General features: G+C 32.5%; 1 protein-coding gene across 1 annotated transcript; it reads right to left on the bottom strand.

Moving 5' to 3' along the window:
• Window positions 1-3,739: 3,739 nt before the first annotated feature.
• Window positions 3,740-11,642, bottom strand: LOC143083273 (choline dehydrogenase, mitochondrial-like). Its single transcript, XM_076259547.1, has 4 exons — window positions 11,551-11,642; window positions 9,645-9,737; window positions 7,289-7,463; window positions 3,740-6,746 (listed from the first exon to the last, which is right to left on the bottom strand). The coding sequence occupies exons 2-4, from the start codon at window positions 9,709-9,711 to the stop codon at window positions 4,301-4,303; spliced, it is 2,688 nt and encodes an 895-aa protein (XP_076115662.1). The 5' UTR covers window positions 9,712-9,737; window positions 11,551-11,642; the 3' UTR covers window positions 3,740-4,300.
• Window positions 11,643-19,605: the final 7,963 nt, after the last annotated feature.

Raw genomic sequence — 19,605 nt, 5'->3', positions numbered from 1 at the left:
ATTGACAATATTGGTCAAGCCAAATTTGTGAGTAAATTTGATTTATTGAAAGGTTATTGGCAAGTTCCATTGACACAGAGAGCTCGTGAAATATCAGCTTTTGTTACACCAGATGGCTTATTTCAATATACTGTAATGCCGTTTGGTATGAAAAGTGCACCAGCTACATTTCAAAGAATGATCAATAATGTTATAAAAGATTTAAACTGTTGTTATGCTTATATTGATGATCTAATTGTATGTAGTGATAGCTGGGAACAGCATTTAACACATTTGTATGATACTTTTGATAGATTGTCACAATCAAATTTGACTGTTAATCTTGGTAAAAGTGAGTTTTGTCAGGCCACTGTTGATTATTTAGGGCATACAGTTGGCCAAGGTCAAGTGAAACCTATTATGGCTAAAGTGGAAGCTATTTCCAAATTTCCTCCTCCTACAAATAGAAAACAACTTATGAGACATTTAGGCATGACTGGATTTTACAGAAAATTTTGTTCAAATTTTGCTACTGTGGTTCAACCATTGACTCATCTTTTACGAAAAGATTCTAAATTTATCTGGAGTGAAAATTGTCAAAACGCTTTTGAAAATAGCAAATCACTTTTAATTAATAGTCCAGTTCTGATTACTCCAGACTTTGAAAAACAATTTAAACTTGCCGTTGATGCAAGCGATGTAGGAATTGGAGCTGTTTTATATCAAGAGACAGATGATAATGTTGAAAAACCTATATCATATTTTTCTAAGAAATTAGATAAACATCAGAAAAATTATTCAACTATTGAAAAAGAGTGTTTTGCAATGTTGTCAGCACTTCAACATTTTGATGTATATTTGAATCCCACTGTATATCCTATTCTTGTTTATACTGATCATAATCCTCTCACCTTCATGCATAAAATGAGAAACAAGAATCAGAGGTTGACTGGGTGGAGTTTATTGTTACAGGAATATGATGTAATTGTAAAACATATTAAGGGTAAAGATAATGTAATAGCTGATGCTTTATCTAGAGCTTATTAAATCACTTTGTATATATTATGTATTTTTGTTCATATTGTTCATGATAAGTTTTTGTTACACTAAAACTTCTTTTAAGGGGGAGGTGTTATGATATTGTAATTATTATGTTTATTTATGTTGGCCTAATTTGTGTTGTATGGCCTGATAGTTGTTTACCAAATAATCTTATAACTGTGCAGTTTATGAATGATTGAAACTTTCTAGAATGATCCTGATAAAAGATGCGTAATTTAAACTTCTACGTTATTCCAGAAACTTCCGTTGTAACTTTCCAGGATTTTCCACAATGTTCCATTATAGAGTGTTCTAGAATTTTCCATGACAACACTATATATACAGACACTAAAGTTAAACTCTCATAATTAAACTTGGACATAGACATTGATAGACATTAGTATTCACAGCATTTGGATTGACATTTTTATTCTACAAACAACATCATACTGGATTGTGACATTAGTAGTGAACGTAATATTCAAATTGGATTCCGAAAGATTTCCGGATACAGATAAAGATAACAGATTGGACTCATATTTTGACAGTTAAGTTAACAGTAATATTTGTGTAATACCTTTTGTAAACATTTGTATAATAAATCTTGTTAATTTTTATAATTGATTTGTGTCTTTTGTTGGCTACAATTTAAAGGCGATTTCTGGCCGTAACAGTATTCAATATAATAATTGCACGGGAGGTGCCGAGCCATAATTTATTTCCATCAAGCAGATGGTCACTGATTTGGAGACTTCAAATGCAAGTTCTGCATTAGAAAGATTTCTTTTCGGCGGCCTTTTTCTGAATATCTTTTTATTTTATATAGAAATGAATTCATATCATAGAATTAACTAATGCCATCTTCTCTGTCAAAATTTCAAGGTTTTAAAGTTATGTTTTTATCGAAATGTAATGTGGTGCACAGGATGGCATTGCTTTTCGTTCATTGTTTTTGCATATTTAAATCAAGCCGTTAGTTTTCTCGTTTGAATTAGCACATGTATTCTTCAGTATTGAAACCTTGTTGACCAAAGAAAGAAGAAAAATTAGTTTACAAAAATTTGTCATTTCGTGGTCTTTTATATCCAACCTTTCCAGGATGAAGTTTGCCTGTTTTGCTCATTGTTGAAGGACATACGGCGATCTTTACATTGAAGAAAAAAGCTAAACAACAAAAATAATATAGAGCATTGAAGTGCTTACATATAAACACTAGAGAAGAACGACCTTTGAAATTAAAGAATATAGAAATGATATACCCCATCCAGACTATTATTTCATGGTATACGAGTTCTGATTTCGATTTAAATTACGGGGAAACAGATCGATGTAAACGTGTAAGAAAAAGTCTTAAGTCTGTGAAATGTATTTACCAATAGATTTAACGGAGTAGTGGTGTTTGAAATAAACAGAGAATCAGTCCCCTCGGTTACATCTGCTTGCTTGTAATGGTGATGATTTAACCACTTTTGTGGTGCTAAAATTTATTTATACTAATTCTATAAATTTTTCAGTACTGAATTTTCAGTCATTCATTTTTCAGTCATTACCATGACTGGTTTGAAATATTATCATTTAATGTGCAAGGAATTTAATCAGAGAGGTTTAATATGAGATTTGCAATAACATTTTTTTGTGTCTATTATTTCAAATTCCATATTTTTTTTATAATAATTTCACAAAAACGTATTTAATATGTTAATATATAACTATAAACTTAGTTTTGTTTATTCTAAAAGGCAAATACAAATTTTGGTTAAAAGTAAACATTTCAGGGGAGATAACAAGGTTTCATTTAAATTAGTACAGTATAGATCGGTAGAAAGTTCCTGTGAGTATCTGAGGTTTATATAGAAAGCCGTCCCTGAGTGGTGATAAGGTGATAATATTTGTGATATGAATTCCCTGCTCCAGCCAGTGCAAAAATCATGAAAGAATTAAACGTGATTTTCGTATTAACAAAGAATTCCGTATCTAGAATAAAACTGAATATTTTTATTTCTCAAATTACAGGGCCCATAAAGGGCATAAAATCAGTCACAATTAATGGGCATACTCGATAATTTATACACTGAACAACAAACTATCACAGTGTACATGTAAATGTATATTTCGTATATACGAGGATTTGTATGGTAGCATACTATACAAATCCTTGGTGTTTCTTGTTTTTTGTTTTTTTTTCATATGTAGATTAGACCAGACTATTGGTTTTTCTGTTTGAATGGTTTTACACTCGTTTTTGGGGTCCTTTATAACTTGCTGTTTGGTGTAAGCAAAGGCTCCGCGTTGAAGGACGGTACTTTGACATATAATGTTTTACTTTTACAAATTGTGACTTAGATTGAGAGTTGTCTCATAAACATACCACATCTTCTTATATCTAATTAGTATTAATATTCATACCCGATCTCCTCAATTCAAAACACTCTCTAATATAACATGCCATTTTTTTCCATAAGAGATACATTTTTTGGGGTCAAGAGCCATACAAATTTCGAGTATTTACTTCGGTTTTTTAAAATTATTGTTGGAAATGTATTGAGAAACAAATCTTCTTTTGATATCGTAAATCGAATTTCTCATATACATATACATGTACTCACTTTTGTATATACGTAATTTGATGACGTATATATATACTTAAATCTATTTATTTCAAGTTATAAAATTACTAATTTTTTGGCAAATAAAAAAGGCAAGATTAAGGAACGAATCATTTGTCCATCCATACATTTTATGTACATTTTAAAGTAGTGATATGCTATCAATTTGAATGTTGATAAATACAAGTTTTATCAGAAGTTCAGAATATTGATACAGGTGTGCCTGATGATCTGATGTATAGTGTCATTCAGATTTAATCAGAGCAGTATATACCTTTTTCAAAAGGTTTTAAATTCGTACGTACAAGTTACTACAGTAAAATTCAAAATTCGTTATAATAAGAGCATTAAATTTTGTACAAATGCTAAGACTTCAACGCAATGATTTTAAAATCTGATTAAAATTCAGATCCATCTGTACTCACTGCATCATAAATGTAAATGTTCATCAAATTAAATGTTCATCAAAAATACAACTTCTCCTTAAAGCATTCTTATGAAACTAACAGCAATTATAGGCAAATTATTCAGTGTTTATTATGTTTCTTTGTCAACTTTTATGTTAAGGCATGTATATTATTAAGAAATCAAAACTGTAGCTCAATTCATACATGCAAGATTGCATACACAACCACTTATATTTATTTTGAATCATGTATGATGAGTTACAATGCTTATCTCTGTGCTTCTAAAGTTTGAGGTCTAAAAACAGGTACTTCTGACTTTAAAAGTGGTTTATTTCCCATGATAATGTCCGATGCTTTTTCCGCAATCATTATTGTGGGTCCATTTAAATTTCCGCTTATCATTGCAGGCATTATGGATGCATCTACTACTCGCAATCCCTCTAAACCAAATACTTTAGTTTGTGAATTAACCACAGCCATTTCGTCTGAGGAATGTCCCATTTTACAAGTACAGGATGGATGATAGTTGGTATCAGCCGTTCTTCTAACGTATTCGTCAATCTCAGCATCACTTTGAACATTTTTGCCAGGGTTAATTTCATCTCCGACGAATGGTTCAAATGCCTTCTGTTGGAATATCTCTCGAGATAGTCTTATAGATGCCCGCATGTCTTCAATATCTTCCTGAGTTGATAAATAATTTGCAACAATTTTAGGATGATCCATAAAGTTTTTTGTTTTCAATGAAACATGTCCTCGGCTAGTTGGTCTCATGGTTCCAACATGCATCTGACAGGCGTGTCTGTCCAACATTTTTCTACCATGATCATCCACACCCGTGGGAACGAAATGGAATTGAATATCTGGATGTGTTACACCTGGTTTACTGCGGATGAATCCACCAGATTCAAAATGAGCAGTAGCTGCGTCCCCGGAGTAAGTCGAAAACCATTGTAATCCCGCAGTTATCATGTTAATGGGATACTTCCATTGGTATTTATAAAGTGATATTGGCTGTGTCAATTCATATTGTACACGTACATCTAAGTGATCTTGGAGATTTTGTCCCACTCCTGGCAAATGTTGGACCACTGGTATATCAAGTTTTCTCAAATCATCTGCGTTTCCAACTCCAGAAAGCATTAACAACTGAGGCGAATTAATAGCTCCTGCGCTTAATATGACTTCTTTGTTCGCGTAAACCTTTCTCGATTCCCCATTATGTTCATATTCAATCCCAACTGCTCTTTGTTTTTCAAATAAAATCCTCTTTGTAAAAGCCTCGACTTCTGTCGTTAGGTTTCCCCGCCTAAGTACCGGTCTTAGATAAGCAGAAGCTGTACTCCAACGTTTACCGTAGTGAATTGTCATGTCCATCCAACCAACCCCTTCTTGCTGGTACCCATTCATATCATCAGTTAAAGGATATCCAGCCTGCATGCCTGCATCAATAAACGCTTGAAATAATGGATTTTTAGATGTACCACGACTCACATTCAGGGGTCCCTTCCCCCCTCTGTAATCATTCCCACCAAGTTGATGACATTGAGCCTTCCGGAAATAGGGCAAACAATCGGAATACGACCAGGATTCTGCTCCTAACGTTTCCCAATTATCATAATCTAATGCATTTCCTCTAATATAAACCATTGCATTGAGAGATGACGATCCGCCCCAAACTCTTCCTCTAGGCCAGTACATAACACGGTTATTAGTACCGGGCTCTGGTTCTGTGTTGTAGTACCAGTTATATTTGTCGTCATAAAGATTGTACATTAATGCAGCTGGCATATGTATTTTCCAAGAGTTATCTTTGGGACCAGCTTCTAAAAGCAGTACTGAATTATCTTTGTTTTCTGACAATCGGTTTGCTAGAACACATCCTGCAGATCCAGCCCCGACAATCACATAATCATATGTATTGCTACCAGAATGTGTACTGTACTTTTTACTCGATAATTTCGAAAAAGGATTTGAAAGACCTATTGGGTAATTTCGTGCATATGTAGAAAATTTTTGCTTTCTTATTACATTTGAATCACTGAAACGATTTTCTTTTACATGATGAACATATCGATTCTTGTCTTTCTCTGGAATATTCATAATTAAAGGGAATATTCCATCTATATCATCAATAACGTGGTCAGAACCGTGTAGATCCTCTTTTTTACCGACACCACTCAAAACACCTATCATCAAACCAAGATCAGCGTTCTGTGACATTTGTACATCAGCTTTCGTATCGCCTACCATCACAGTCTTAAGTGGATCAACATTAAGTTCCTTGCATATTCTAAGCGCATTGTCAGGCGCAGGTTTAGGCACACTGTCGTGGTCATTTCCACACATCAACCGGCTTATGTATCTATCGAGGTCAAGTTCTGTTAGAACCGCTTCGGTTCCTTCTCTGTTGTCAGAAGTGCATACTGCTACCTTGATCCCATGATCGATTAAAGTTTCAAATACCCATTTTGGGTTTCCAACAGCCTTCAAATATTTCTTGTGTTCACCTTCTGTCCAAATATTTTCGATTATTTTCATTGATTCTTGTTCTGGTACTCCATGGCTATTCAAAAGTTTGGCGAGTTCAATTTTAGAATGCAATGCTGTTCCTTCGGCGAACAATCCCGGGAGCATTTTGTCTGAAACGGGACAAAAACCAATGGTCTTATAAATTTTGTCATCTATGCTCAATCCAGTTGCTTTTTGTACTCTGAAAAAAAAAGAAAAAGAAAACAAACATTGAATAAAATGTATTCTAAATGCTTTTGTTATTTTTTATTACACACAAAAAAAAAACTACTAAAATATAGTATAGTAAATAATGGTATGAAACCTTTAGTTAACAAGACTCCAATACAACGCTTGGTGCAAGAGACCTGTAGCTATCTCTATCTATTAAGCACATATAAAAAAGGAAAAAGAAAAGGGAGAGGGTTGACTCAACACACAAGTACAACGCATCTTCACTTATCTGTTGAAATAATGATGTTTTATATGTTTTTTTTTAAAACTGTGGTTTTCAAATGGGCCAATTCAGATTTTTATGTATTAATGTGTGTGACTGCAACAATTTCAACGGGTTTTGTTGTTTTATTCGCAGCATGGAATACGAGTCGTATTTGATTTATAATAGATGTGTTGAATATGTTGAACACTTTAAACACTTTATCGGTTTAAATGTTAACCCGATCGCCATAACAAGACGGACATTTCCTCTAAAACCTATATATAAGATAAACAAATCGAACCTACTTTACAGCGAGTTCCCTCGACCATGGTGCCCACATTGTATGAAAACATATAATTGTTCCATCTTTGTCAAATATAACTAGTTCTGTATCTGTTAACCTTTTGCCAGTAGAAATGCCTCTGTGTGACTGTTTGTTGCACCATTCATTTAATAGCATACGAGGAATAACATTTTGACCTGCAAATATAATGCTTCATCATTATTACACAATATATAGAGAGACAGTTTCGGACATTGAGTACGTCATGAAAATTTGGGGAATTTACCTGTCTAACGAGGAATTTAAAAGCATTTTCTTATCAAAGATGAGTAAAACAAATGCATCAAAGTAAATTCAAACTTCAAGAATCAAGAAAATAAGTAACAGATCGCATGGCTTTTCCGAAATCATCAAGTACAAAATCAATTTTCATATAATTTTGTCGTAAAAATATCTTCAAAGTTATAAAAATATCTAAGACACGTAATAAGATATCTCAAGGTATACAATATATATTTCATTAATTTTAGAAGATTTCTCTCTTTTCTAATTTTAAGAGATATTTGAAGAATTATAAAAGACATCTCATAAAGTATATCAACTATCTTTAAACTGTATGAAACAGTCTGTAAAGGAACTTTTACTAGATATCTTATTATGAACAAGATATCCCACTAACTTGAGGGAATCATATCGAAAACCAAAATAACTATGAACGCTCTCTTCAACACGAATATAAAACGGCAGGTAAATCAATCATTTCTTAACTTATATTTGCATTAGAATCCGATAGTCATTTGAAACTATCCAAATTTTCTAAGTTATATGATATCTTCTTGTTCTAAAAGAAATCTTCTAACTTCACAAGATATCACAGAGAAGAATTAAGTATTTTACAAAGTTGTTCTGAACAAATTATTATACCTTAAATAAAGGCAACAGTAGTATATCGCTGTTCGAAAGTCATAAATTGATTGAGAGAAAACAAATCCGGGTTACACACTAAAACTGAAGTAAACACATCAATTATAAGAGGAAAAAAACCGAAGCAACAATGCAACACACACAGAAACGAGCTATAAGATAACAACTGCCATTTTCCTAACTTGGTACAGGACATTTTAAGAAAAAATGGTACGTTGAATCTGGTTTTAGGGCTAGCCAAACCTCGCGCTTTAATGGCAATGTTATATATAACACTAAAATGACAACATTCATGACAGGGCTACAGTAAAAATAAATGCAAGAACATTCAGGACAGAGAAATGCACAAATAAACTTTAAACTAGGACATTGTTATCAAAGGTACAAGGCTCATAATTTAATACACTATACGCGTTACTTGTGCACATAAGACTCACCAGTGACGCTCACACCAAAAAAGTACAAAGCCGAAGAACATTGATGACCCAAAAATTCCCAAAAAGCTGCGCCAAATACGGCTAACGTTATCTATGCCTGAGATAAAACATATTATACGATATACATATATTATCGCTATTTTGTGCATTTTTCTTTTGATATTTTTTTGTGATAATTTTCATATCATGCTTCTCGCTTGAGATGGAAAAATTATCGCTAGAAACTAAGGAAGCCACGTGGCGTTGCTAACGAAATTGACATTGAAATTGACAACGTCGTCATAGGTAAAATAGCGATAAACAGATTATCATTGGTCATCTCAACTCGATTGCTTTTCTCACTTTCGCTGTACCAGCTCAAGCGAGAAAATCAATCTCGTTGAGATGATCAACGATAATCTATAAATATCATATAATATCATATTATATCTCTTTTAAAGTTTATTTATATAAGATAACTGAACCATAAAAAGAAGAAGATCCATCAAAAAGATGTAAACCTCATGCTGCATAGACAACCATAAAAGACAAATTTAAAACATTTCAAACGAGAAAACTAAGGCCTGATGTATGTACAAAATAATGATAGAAAAACAAATATGATATGTACAGAAACAAACGAAAACCCTGAATTACTTATGAGCTACCTAATACTTCTAATCTATATGTAAACATATGTGAAATAAATTAAAGAAAGTAAATAAATAAAATAACTTTCTAATAATTTTAATTTTAGATATCGAATGAAATGTCAAAGATATCGCATACCGACGAAGGTTAATTTGAATATTTTAGGTTATAAAGTATAATCTTTTTTATCTTCAGTTAATAACTGTAACGAATGTCGCATTTTTCAAATGTCAAGATGATCACAACTTCACAAGTCAAGGTTAAATATTTGCATCTGGATGACTCATAAAAATGAATGATTTTTTTAAACAAGCGTACAATTTTCAAACGTTCAATTTCCTCAATGCCTTTCCATGATGTTTATAGATCGATGGAAATTAAACTTACCCCGGTTGCTGCATATGTCTTTTCTGATGCATTTACTGAAACCGAGAAGCCTTCTGTGGAACAACATGGATTTCAATAGTATGACACCTCAATCTGCAATAAAATTGAAGTTAATTTAATCAATATAACGTGAAATATATGATTGTACCTACATATCCAGTACTGAACTAAGCTTTTAAATGAAAGATGAAAATGAATCTCTGAAACCACAAGTACTACAGTTCCTAAACGAACTCGTATTTCTAAGGTGTACTATTTTTACAAAGCCTTTTATGTTTCATACGTGACAACTTAAAAATATCAACTGAATGAGAGTCTCAGTTTATGACTTTCTTTGTGTTCTTCGGGTTGTTACATTGAACGAGGTACTTATACTGAGAATACAATATCAAACTAGTAATGATAAGGTAACCTATTTGGTTAACCAATAGTCGTATACCTTAAAAACCGGAATAATTTTAATACAAATCGAGAAAACACAGGGGTTTGAACTTTTGCAAGTTTCCCGATTGAAAACTTGGTATAATAGGGGTTCGGATTAAGGTTATTTCATGCAATAATAATGATCTTAAGAACTTTTTTTAACAAAACATATTACCATATAGCTATATTTTGACGAAACTTTTAGGAATTTTAGTACACAATGCTTTTCAACTTGTTACTTTATTTGACCTTTTTGATTTTTTTTTTGTATTCGAGCGTCACTGAGGAGTCTTTTGTAAACGAAACGCGCGTCTGACGTAAATACGAAATTTAATTCTGGTATGTATGTTGAGTTTATATATTACCTCTTTAGTGTAAAATGATAGCATCAAAGGGTTCGCGTTTTTGAACTGAACAAAATATCATTTTACAATCACGTTCACATATATTGTTTCAAATACAAAACAACGACCCCTTTTTCACTGTGGTAGGATCACAGTGAGTATGGTCTCTAGTCAGGAGCCTCTGGCCTTTGTTAGTCTTGTATGATTTTTAATTTTAATTTCTTGTGTATAATTCGGAGTTAAGTATGACGTCCATTCTCACTGAACTCATAGATATTTGTTTAGGGGTCAGCCGAACTTGAGGACGCGGCCTCCGGGTGCGGAAGCTTCTCGCTGCATTGCAGACATATTGGTGACCTTCTGCTGTTGTCTGTTCTATGGTCGGGTACTTGTCTCTTTGACACATTCCCCATTTCCATTCTTAATTTTATCTTCCTATATGTAAAGGCATGTCCACATGCAGGCGTTTCGCTGGTATGGCTTGCATTGGTTACTATTTCAGAAGGTCAAATATTTATAAATGGAGTGCCATTTCACGGAGATCATAATAAGTGTATAGATCAAATTAATGCATAATTATGCCAATGGGTCATTAATGTTCATTTTCTGCAAAAATGTCTGTGAAAGTAAAAACTGTAACAATCATTTTTTTTTTTTTTATGTAATTGATATATATATATATGATCCCGTGTGGTTATGTACAGATTATATTTCTTTGAAAAAATATGAATGGAGAATGAATTTCTTACGGTAGAGATTTTTGTTAGAATGAACCCCAGCATGACGTCTGTACCCGTAAATGTGTGTTGAGATCCCACCCCTTCTTGAACGTACTCTTTATTTCTTTTTATTTTAAAAGGCCATAACTGACAGTTTTGATGTTATAGAATACTCTTTCATTACTTAAAACTAAGACAATCTAAATATTGATTAATGAATATGGGACCCTTTCATATGAATGATAAAGCGATTTTGGCCAATACATAACTATTATAGGTGGTAAAATTGTCCTCCATACAAAATTGTGATTGTGTAATATAAAGATCTAATTTCTTTGTGTATAATAAGTATAAACGCTAAAAAACTGCTACTATTTTTGATAAAATTTATAACTATTATATAGAAGAAAAAAACATTACCTGTTAATCGATGACCGTTATTACTAAACATAAAGTTGGTTTGTGTGTACTACTCGGAGGTGTTTTTATATAATAAAAAGTACGAAGGGCAAGATAGACAAATTTTATTCATATAGATAAAAGTTTTACATTATCATGAATTTGAAGGATATATTATGGAACGCCATCACTGCCTTATACATGTTTTTAGATGAAATTACTATGACATAATGCAAATGTTACTTACATGATGTGATTTCTTCTTTACATGATGCGAATTCTTCTTATCTGATGTGAATTCTTCATTACATGATGTGAATTCTTCTTTACATGATGTGAATTTTTCTTAACATGATGTAAAGTCTTCTTTACATGACGTGAAAACTTCTTTACCTGATGTGAAAGCTTCATTACATGATGTGAAAGCTTCATTACATGATGTCTAACTGTGCTTAAACGGCTGTGGGTAACTTAAGTTACCCCACAGCCCAAGATGGCTGACTCTAAACTCGTTGATATTTAATTCATACCAAATGTACCTTTTGCGACGTTGTTCATGCAGAATGTAAATATGTATAGGATTATTGAATAAAAAAATAACTAACAATTACCATAAAACTGTTAATATAGTGTTCACTAAAGCGCAAGACCAACTTTAAAAAATGCATAAGACGTCCGTAACTTTTTGATCGAACCTAAGCAGACTGTTCGTAACTTTATTTTCAGATGTGGGTAACTTTTGATTTAAAATTTTAAGAATTATAATTTCAACAATTAGAAGACAATTAAGATCATATTTGTAACCTTCACGGCCGTTTATACTACTCATTCACCACCAAATTTTATTTTATTAACGCATCATACTTACACCAGTGTCCACAGAGGTTTTATGTGGGGTTTGTGGTACTCGATCCTGGTTATGGTTTGAACTTTTATTAACTGATGTGCGTCCTATCGACGTTTTCGATTCCGTAGCTTTGTCATATTCTTTAAATTTTTAGTTTATTTATCTGTTTGCGGTTTATTTTCACCTCTGTTTCTTTTTATGTATATTTTGATGAATACTCTTTGACGCGGCTCGGTATTTATACATCCCAACAGTAAGTAAATTATAGTGTTATGTTTTTTTGAATACGTTTCCTAGTGTGTTTTTTTTTTATTTCTCTTTGTATGTTATCAGGGATTGTTAAACCATTAAATTACCCTGTTGTCTTAGTTATTTATATCTTATTATACTATTTCTAATTGTTACACTATGTTGATTGCTCTATTCCTTTTATGTCACTGAATTTTAACTATTATGTCTTTTAGTTTAGTTCAATTTAATGAAATTTAATGCAACTTGCATACAAGTGAAATATGCAACTAGCTCTAAAACTATGTTTTATTCATTTTCACAAAATGTCCTTTCTTCAAGTTTTCTCATTTACTGCAAATCTATAAAGTTCGAGCATCGAATGCAACAGGCTACTATAAATTCTAATCGAATCGTAATGTCATTGGCCTTAGAATTATGTGATTTTTTAAATCAATGGAAATGGAAGTCTTTTAAATATAATCGTTTATGGCTGAACCTTTGATAATTGTCATGTGATTGGGCAATTTTGGTCCCACCCCCCAAAAAAAATCCCGGATTTACGCATGGTCTATTCTTGTTGATCATTGCCGGCAGAAAATCAGTTGGTGCATTCACGCCACATGCATGTGCAAAAAATACTTGTGTATAGTCTACTTGTTCTAAAATAAAAATAAACAATGATGTTTCAACATATTATCTGCAATGGTAGGAAACCCCCCCCCCCCCCCACCCCGACCCCCCCCCCCCGAACTGGGCGATTTGGGTATCTCGACGTTATAAAAAATCAGACCGGAGTTTAACGGATTTATCGTTATTCTTTTCATATTATTACCAATTTTGTCTTCCATTCTAATTCAAATGAATTATATCATATTAGAGACCTACTTCATTTCTGATTATGTATTCGATGCAATCGCTATCATAAGTAAAACATTACATCCACGTATGTCGATTCTTTGAAAGTTACGGACATTCCTATTGGTATAATGAAAAAAGTTACGGACAAGTTGTTTTCAAGTTACGGACAGCCTAAGGGTTTTTTCAAATCGTGCTGTAAACGTTTATTTTGTAGAATTTAATCACCTGTTAAGTTTAGGGGTTTCCCTAAACGATTAATACAACTTTTTAATTCCGTGGTTTAATTGATGCATCCATGGTATTGTTATTGTATATAAGAGAAGTTCCTAACCGACACAAGGCGGCTCCATCTTGGGCTGTGGTTAAGTTACCAACAGCCGTTTAAGCATTACCCGTCATCTGAAAGTTTCATTACATGATGCGAAACTCTCTTTACGTTATGTTAAACTAGAGGCTCTAAAGAGCCTGTGTCGCTCACCTTGGTCTATGTGAATATCAAACAAAGGACACAGATGGATTCATGACAAAATTGTGTTTTGCTGATGGTGATGTGTTTGTAGATCTTACTTTACTGACATTCTTGCTGCTGACAATTATCTCTATCTATAATGAACTTGGCCCAGTAGTTACAATGGAAAATGTTAGCAAAAATTTACAAATTTTATGAAAATTATGAAAAACTGTTTATCTTTATCTATAATAAAATTCAAGATAATAACCAAAAACAGCAAAATTTCCTTAATATGACCAATTTAGGGGCAGCAACCTAACAACGGGTTGTCCGATTCATCTGAGAAATGCAGGGCAGATAGATCTTGACCTGATTAACAATTTTCCCCATGTCAGATTTGCTCTAAATGCTTTGATTTTTGAGATATAAGCCAAAAACTGCATTTAATCCCTATGTTCTATTTTTAGCCATGGCAGCCATCTTGGTTGGTATGCCCGGTCACCGGACACATTTTTTAAACTAGATACCCTAATGATGAATATGACCAAGTTTTGTTTAATTTGACCCAGCAGTTTCAGAGGAGAAGATTTTTGTAAAAGATTACTAAGATTTACGAAAAATGGTTAAAAATTGACTATAAAGGGCAATAACTCCTTAAGGGGTCAACTGACCATTTTGGTCATGTTGACTTATTTGTAAATCTTACTTTGCTGAACAGTATTACTGTTTACAGTTTATCTCTATCTACAATAATATTCAAGATAATAACCAAAAACAGCAAAAAATCCTTAAAATTACGAATTCAGGGGCAGCAACCTAACAACGGGTTGTCCGATTCATCTGAAAATTTCAGGGCAGATAGATCTTGACCTGATAAACAATAATATTTCTGTCAGATTTGCTCTAAATACTTTGGTTTTTGAGATATAAGCCAAAAACTGCAATTTACCCCTATGTTCTATTTCTAGCCATGGCAGCCATCTTGGTTGGTTGGTTGGGTCACCAGACACATTTTTTTAAACTAAATACCCTAATGATGATTGTGGCCAAGTTTGATTTAATTTGACTCAGTAGTTTCAGAGGAGAAGATTTTTGTAAAAGATTACTAAGATTTACGAACTAGAGGCTCTAAAGAGCCTGTGTCGCTCACCTTGGTATATATGAATATTAAACAAAAGAAGCAGATAGATTCATGACAAAATTGTGTTTGGTGATTGTGATGTGTTTGTACATCTTACTTTACTGAACATTCTTGCTGCTTACAATTATCTCTATCTATAATGAACTTGGCCTAGTAGTTTCAGTGGAAAATGTTAGTAAAAATTTACAAATTTTATGAAAATTGTTAAAAATTGACTATAAAGGAAAATAACTCCTTAGGGGGTCAATTGACCATTTCAGTCATGTTGACTTATTTGTAAATCTTACTTTGCTGAACATTATTGCTGTTTACAGTTTATCTCTATCTATAATAATATTCAAGATAATAACCCAAAACAGTAAAATTTCCATAAAATTACCAATTCAGGGGCAGCAACCCAACAACGGGTTGTCCGATATATCTGAAAATTTAAGGGCAAATACATCTTGACCTGATGAACAATTTTACCCGTATTAGATTTGCTCTAAATGCTTTGGTTTTTGAGTTATTAGCCAAAAACTGCATTTTACCCCTATGTTCTATTTTTAGCCATGGCGGCCATCTTGGTTGGTTGACCGGGGCACCGGATATATTTTTAGACTACATACCCCAATGATGATTGTGGCCAAGTTTGGATTAATTTGGCCAAGTAGTTTCAGAAGAGAAGATTTTTGTAAAAGATTACTAAGATTTACGAAAAATGGTTAAAAATTGACTATAAAGGGCAATAACTCCTTAAGGGGTCAACTGACCATTTTGGTCATGTTGACTTATTTGTAAATCTTACTTTGCTGAACAGTATTACTGTTTACAGTTTATCTCTATCTACAATAATATTCAAGATAATAACCAAAAACAGCAAAAAATCCTTAAAATTACGAGTTCAGGGGCAGCAACCTAACAACGGGTTGTCCGATTCATCTGAAAATTTCAGGGCAGATAGATCTTGACCTGATAAACAATAATATTTTCATGTCAGATTTGCTCTAAATACTTTGGTTTTTGAGATATAAGCCAAAAACTGCAATTTACCCCTATGTTCTATTTCTAGCCATGGCGGCCATCTTGGTTGGTTGGTTGGGTCACCGGACACATTTTGTTAAACTAAATACCCTAATGATGATTGTGGCCAAGTTTGATTTAATTTGACTCAGTAGTTTCAGAGGAGAAGATTTTTGTAAAAGATTACTAAGATTTACGAACTAGAGGCTCTAAAGAGCCTGTGTCGCTCACCTTGGTATATATGAATATTAAACAAAAGAAGCAGATAGATTCATGACAAAATTGTGTTTTGGTGATTGTGATGTGTTTGTACATCTTACTTTACTGAACATTCTTGCTGCTTACAATTATCTCTATTTATAATGAACTTGGCCTAGTAGTTTCAGTGGAAAATGTTAGTAAAAATTTACAAATTTTATGAAAATTGTTAAAAATTGACTATAAAAGAAAATAACTCCTTAGGGACCGGTCAAAATTTATCCACACATAGGACCGGTGCAAAGTGCAGTAGGACAGATACTTTTTTCCGGAATCGCTTTTGTTGGGACATCACTTTTTTCACAGATAATATCCATAGGACACAAGTTTTTTTTCAAATGATTACTTTGAAATAATTTTTATTAACATTTATAACAAAACTAGAAATAACAAGTATAATATACAATATGTAAAAATAAAAATTATTATATAAAAATTCAGATAGGCATCTTTAATTTTTTTTATAACTTTTTCAAATCAACTTGCATTTTCATCAAACTATGCAGCTATCTTAGATATATATCAAGCTTACTGAATCCCATTTCATTTAGTTTTTTGTTGTATTGCTGTAAAATTTAAAAAAGTAATCTTTTGTAAAAAAAAGCTAGGATTTGCAATTCGGACAAAATAGAGATAGTAAACTTTAATTTTTTTTATAACTTTTTCAAATTACCTTGGATTTTCATCAAACTATGCAGCTATCTTAGATATATATTAAGCTTAATAAATCCCAGGTCATTTTGTTTTTTTGTTGTATTGCTGTCAAATTCAAGAATTAAATTTAATCTAGGTAAAAAAAGCTAGAATTTGCAGTTCGAACAAAATAGAGATAATACACTTTAATTTTTTTTATAACTTTTTAAATTCAACTTGGATTTTCATCAAACTATGCAGCTATCTTAGATATATATCAAGCTTACTGAATCCCATGTCATTTAGTTTTTTGTTGTTTTGCTGTAAAATTTAATTTCACTTATATGGTGAAGTGCAACAAACATACATCATGTACATTACATCAACCAACAAAGTAGCAAAAATTATTCCGGGGTCACATCAGGTACATTTTCTGTAAATGGGAAAATGTTAAAGCAATTATTACCATTCCTAATAAAAAAAACACATTCCAAGGCAACCTATGGGTCTTCAGGTTAAAATATATATAGAGCATGTAGAGTAAGAGAGTTAAACCAAATGCTATTGAGTTTCATGTTTCTCCTGGAGCTTGTTTTTATAATTAATATTTAAAGGTATTGATAAAATTCTATATAAGATGCATGCAGCTTCATTAATTTTTCAGTTTAACAATCACCTATTTGTGTTTTGATTGCATTATGCAATGTCTTTGTTTTTTTCAATGCTATATTCATAGTATAATTTATGATAATGCCATGCCTGTAATTGTATGTGAATCAACAAAATAAAACATGAAACTGTTGCTTTTGATCATATTATAAAGACAACATATGTTAAATGCCTCTATTAAGTATACTTTTATTTACAATACATTTGAAAAGTAGGATAGGACACCAACTTTTTTATTACTAAGTTGGCATAGGACATCATTTTTTTTCAGTCAGAAAGCCATAGGGTTGAAACTTTTATTAAATGTTTTTATTTTTTGCACCGGTCCTATGTGACGATAAATTTTGACCGGTCCCTTAGGGGGTCAATTGACCATTTCAGTCATGTTGACTTATTTGTAAATCTTACTTTGCTGAACATTATTGCTGTTTACAGTTTATCTCTATCTATAATAATATTCAAGATAATAACCCAAAACAGTAAAATTTCCATAAAATTACCAATTCAGGGGCAGCAACCCAACAACGGGTTGTCCGATATATCTGAAAATTTAAGGGCAAATACATCTTGACCTGATGAACAATTTTACCCGTATTAGATTTGCTCTAAATGCTTTGGTTTTTGAGTTATAAGCCAAAAACTGCATTTTACCCCTATGTTCTATTTTTAGCCATGGCGGCCATCTTGGTTGGTTGACCGGGTCACCGGATATATTTTTAAACTACATACCCCAATGATGATTGTGGCCAAGTTTGGATTAATTTGGCCAAGTAGTTTCAGAGGAGAAGATTTTTGTAAAAGATTACTAAGATTTACGAAAAATGGTTAAAAATTGACTATAAAGGGCAATAACTCCTAAAGGGGTCAACTGACCATTTTGGTCATGTTGACTTTTTTGTAAATCTTACTTTGCTGAACATTATTGCTGTTTACAGTTTATCTCTATCTATAATAAAATTCAAGATAATAACCAAAAACAGCAAAATTTCCTTAATATGACCAATTTAGGGGCAGCAACCTAACAACGGGTTGTCCGATTTATCTGAGAAATGCAGGGCAGATAGATCTTGACCTGATTAACAATTTTACCCATGTCAGATTTGCTCTAAATGCTTTGGTTTTTGAGATATAAGCCAAAAACTGCATTTAATCCCTATGTTCTATTTTTAGCCATGGCAGCCATCTTGGTTGGTATGCCCGATCACCAGACACATTTTTTAAACTAGATACCCTAATGATGAATATGGCCAAGTTTTGTTTAATTTGGCCCAGCAGTTTCAGAGGAGAAGATTTTTGTAAAAGATTACTAAGATTTACGAAAAATGGTTAAAAATTGACTATAAAGGGCAATAACTCCTTAAGGGGTCAACTGACCATTTTGGTCATGTTGACTTATTTGTAAATCTTACTTTGCTGAACAGTATTACTGTTTACAGTTTATCTCTATCTACAATAATATTCAACATAATAACCAAAAACAGCAAAAAATCCTTAAAATTACGAATTCAGGGGCAGCAACCTAACAACGGGTTGTCCGATTCATCTGAAAATTTCAGGGCAGATAGATCTTGACCTGATAAACAATAATATTTTCATGTCAGATTTGCTCTAAATACTTTGGTTTTTGAGATATAAGCCAAAAACTGCAATTTACCCCTATGTTCTATTTCTAGCCATGGCGGCCATCTTGGTTGGTTGGTTGGGTCACCGGACACATTTTTTTAAACTAAATACCCTAATGATGATTGTGGCCAAGTTTGATTTAATTTGACTTAGTAGTTTCAGAGGAGAAGATTTTTGTAAAAGATTACTAAGATTTACGAACTAGAGGCTCTAAAGAGCCTGTGTCGCTCACCTTGGTATATATGAATATTAAACAAAAGAAGCAGATAGATTCATGACAAAATTGTGTTTTGGTGATTGTGATGTGTTTGTACATCTTACTTTACTGAACATTCTTGCTGCTTACAATTATCTCTATTTATA

This window comes from Mytilus galloprovincialis, chromosome 1 (genome assembly GCF_965363235.1).
Source record: "Mytilus galloprovincialis chromosome 1, xbMytGall1.hap1.1, whole genome shotgun sequence".
Lineage (NCBI taxonomy): Eukaryota > Metazoa > Mollusca > Bivalvia > Mytilida > Mytilidae > Mytilus > Mytilus galloprovincialis.
The sequence above is the reverse complement of the archived record's forward strand: the minus strand, read 5'-3'. Positions and strand labels throughout refer to the sequence as shown.

Coding starts and splice junctions, on each gene's coding strand:
- LOC143083273 (XM_076259547.1), bottom strand. CDS start 9,711: ATGTTGTTCCACAGAAGGCTTCTCGGTTTCAGTAAATGCATCAGAAAA. Junction 7,464..9,644: donor AGACATATGCAGCAACCGGG/GTAAGTTTAATT, acceptor TTATATTTGCAG/GTCAAAATGTTATTCCTCGT. Junction 6,747..7,288: donor TCGAGGGAACTCGCTGTAAA/GTAGGTTCGATT, acceptor TTTTTTTTTCAG/AGTACAAAAAGCAACTGGAT.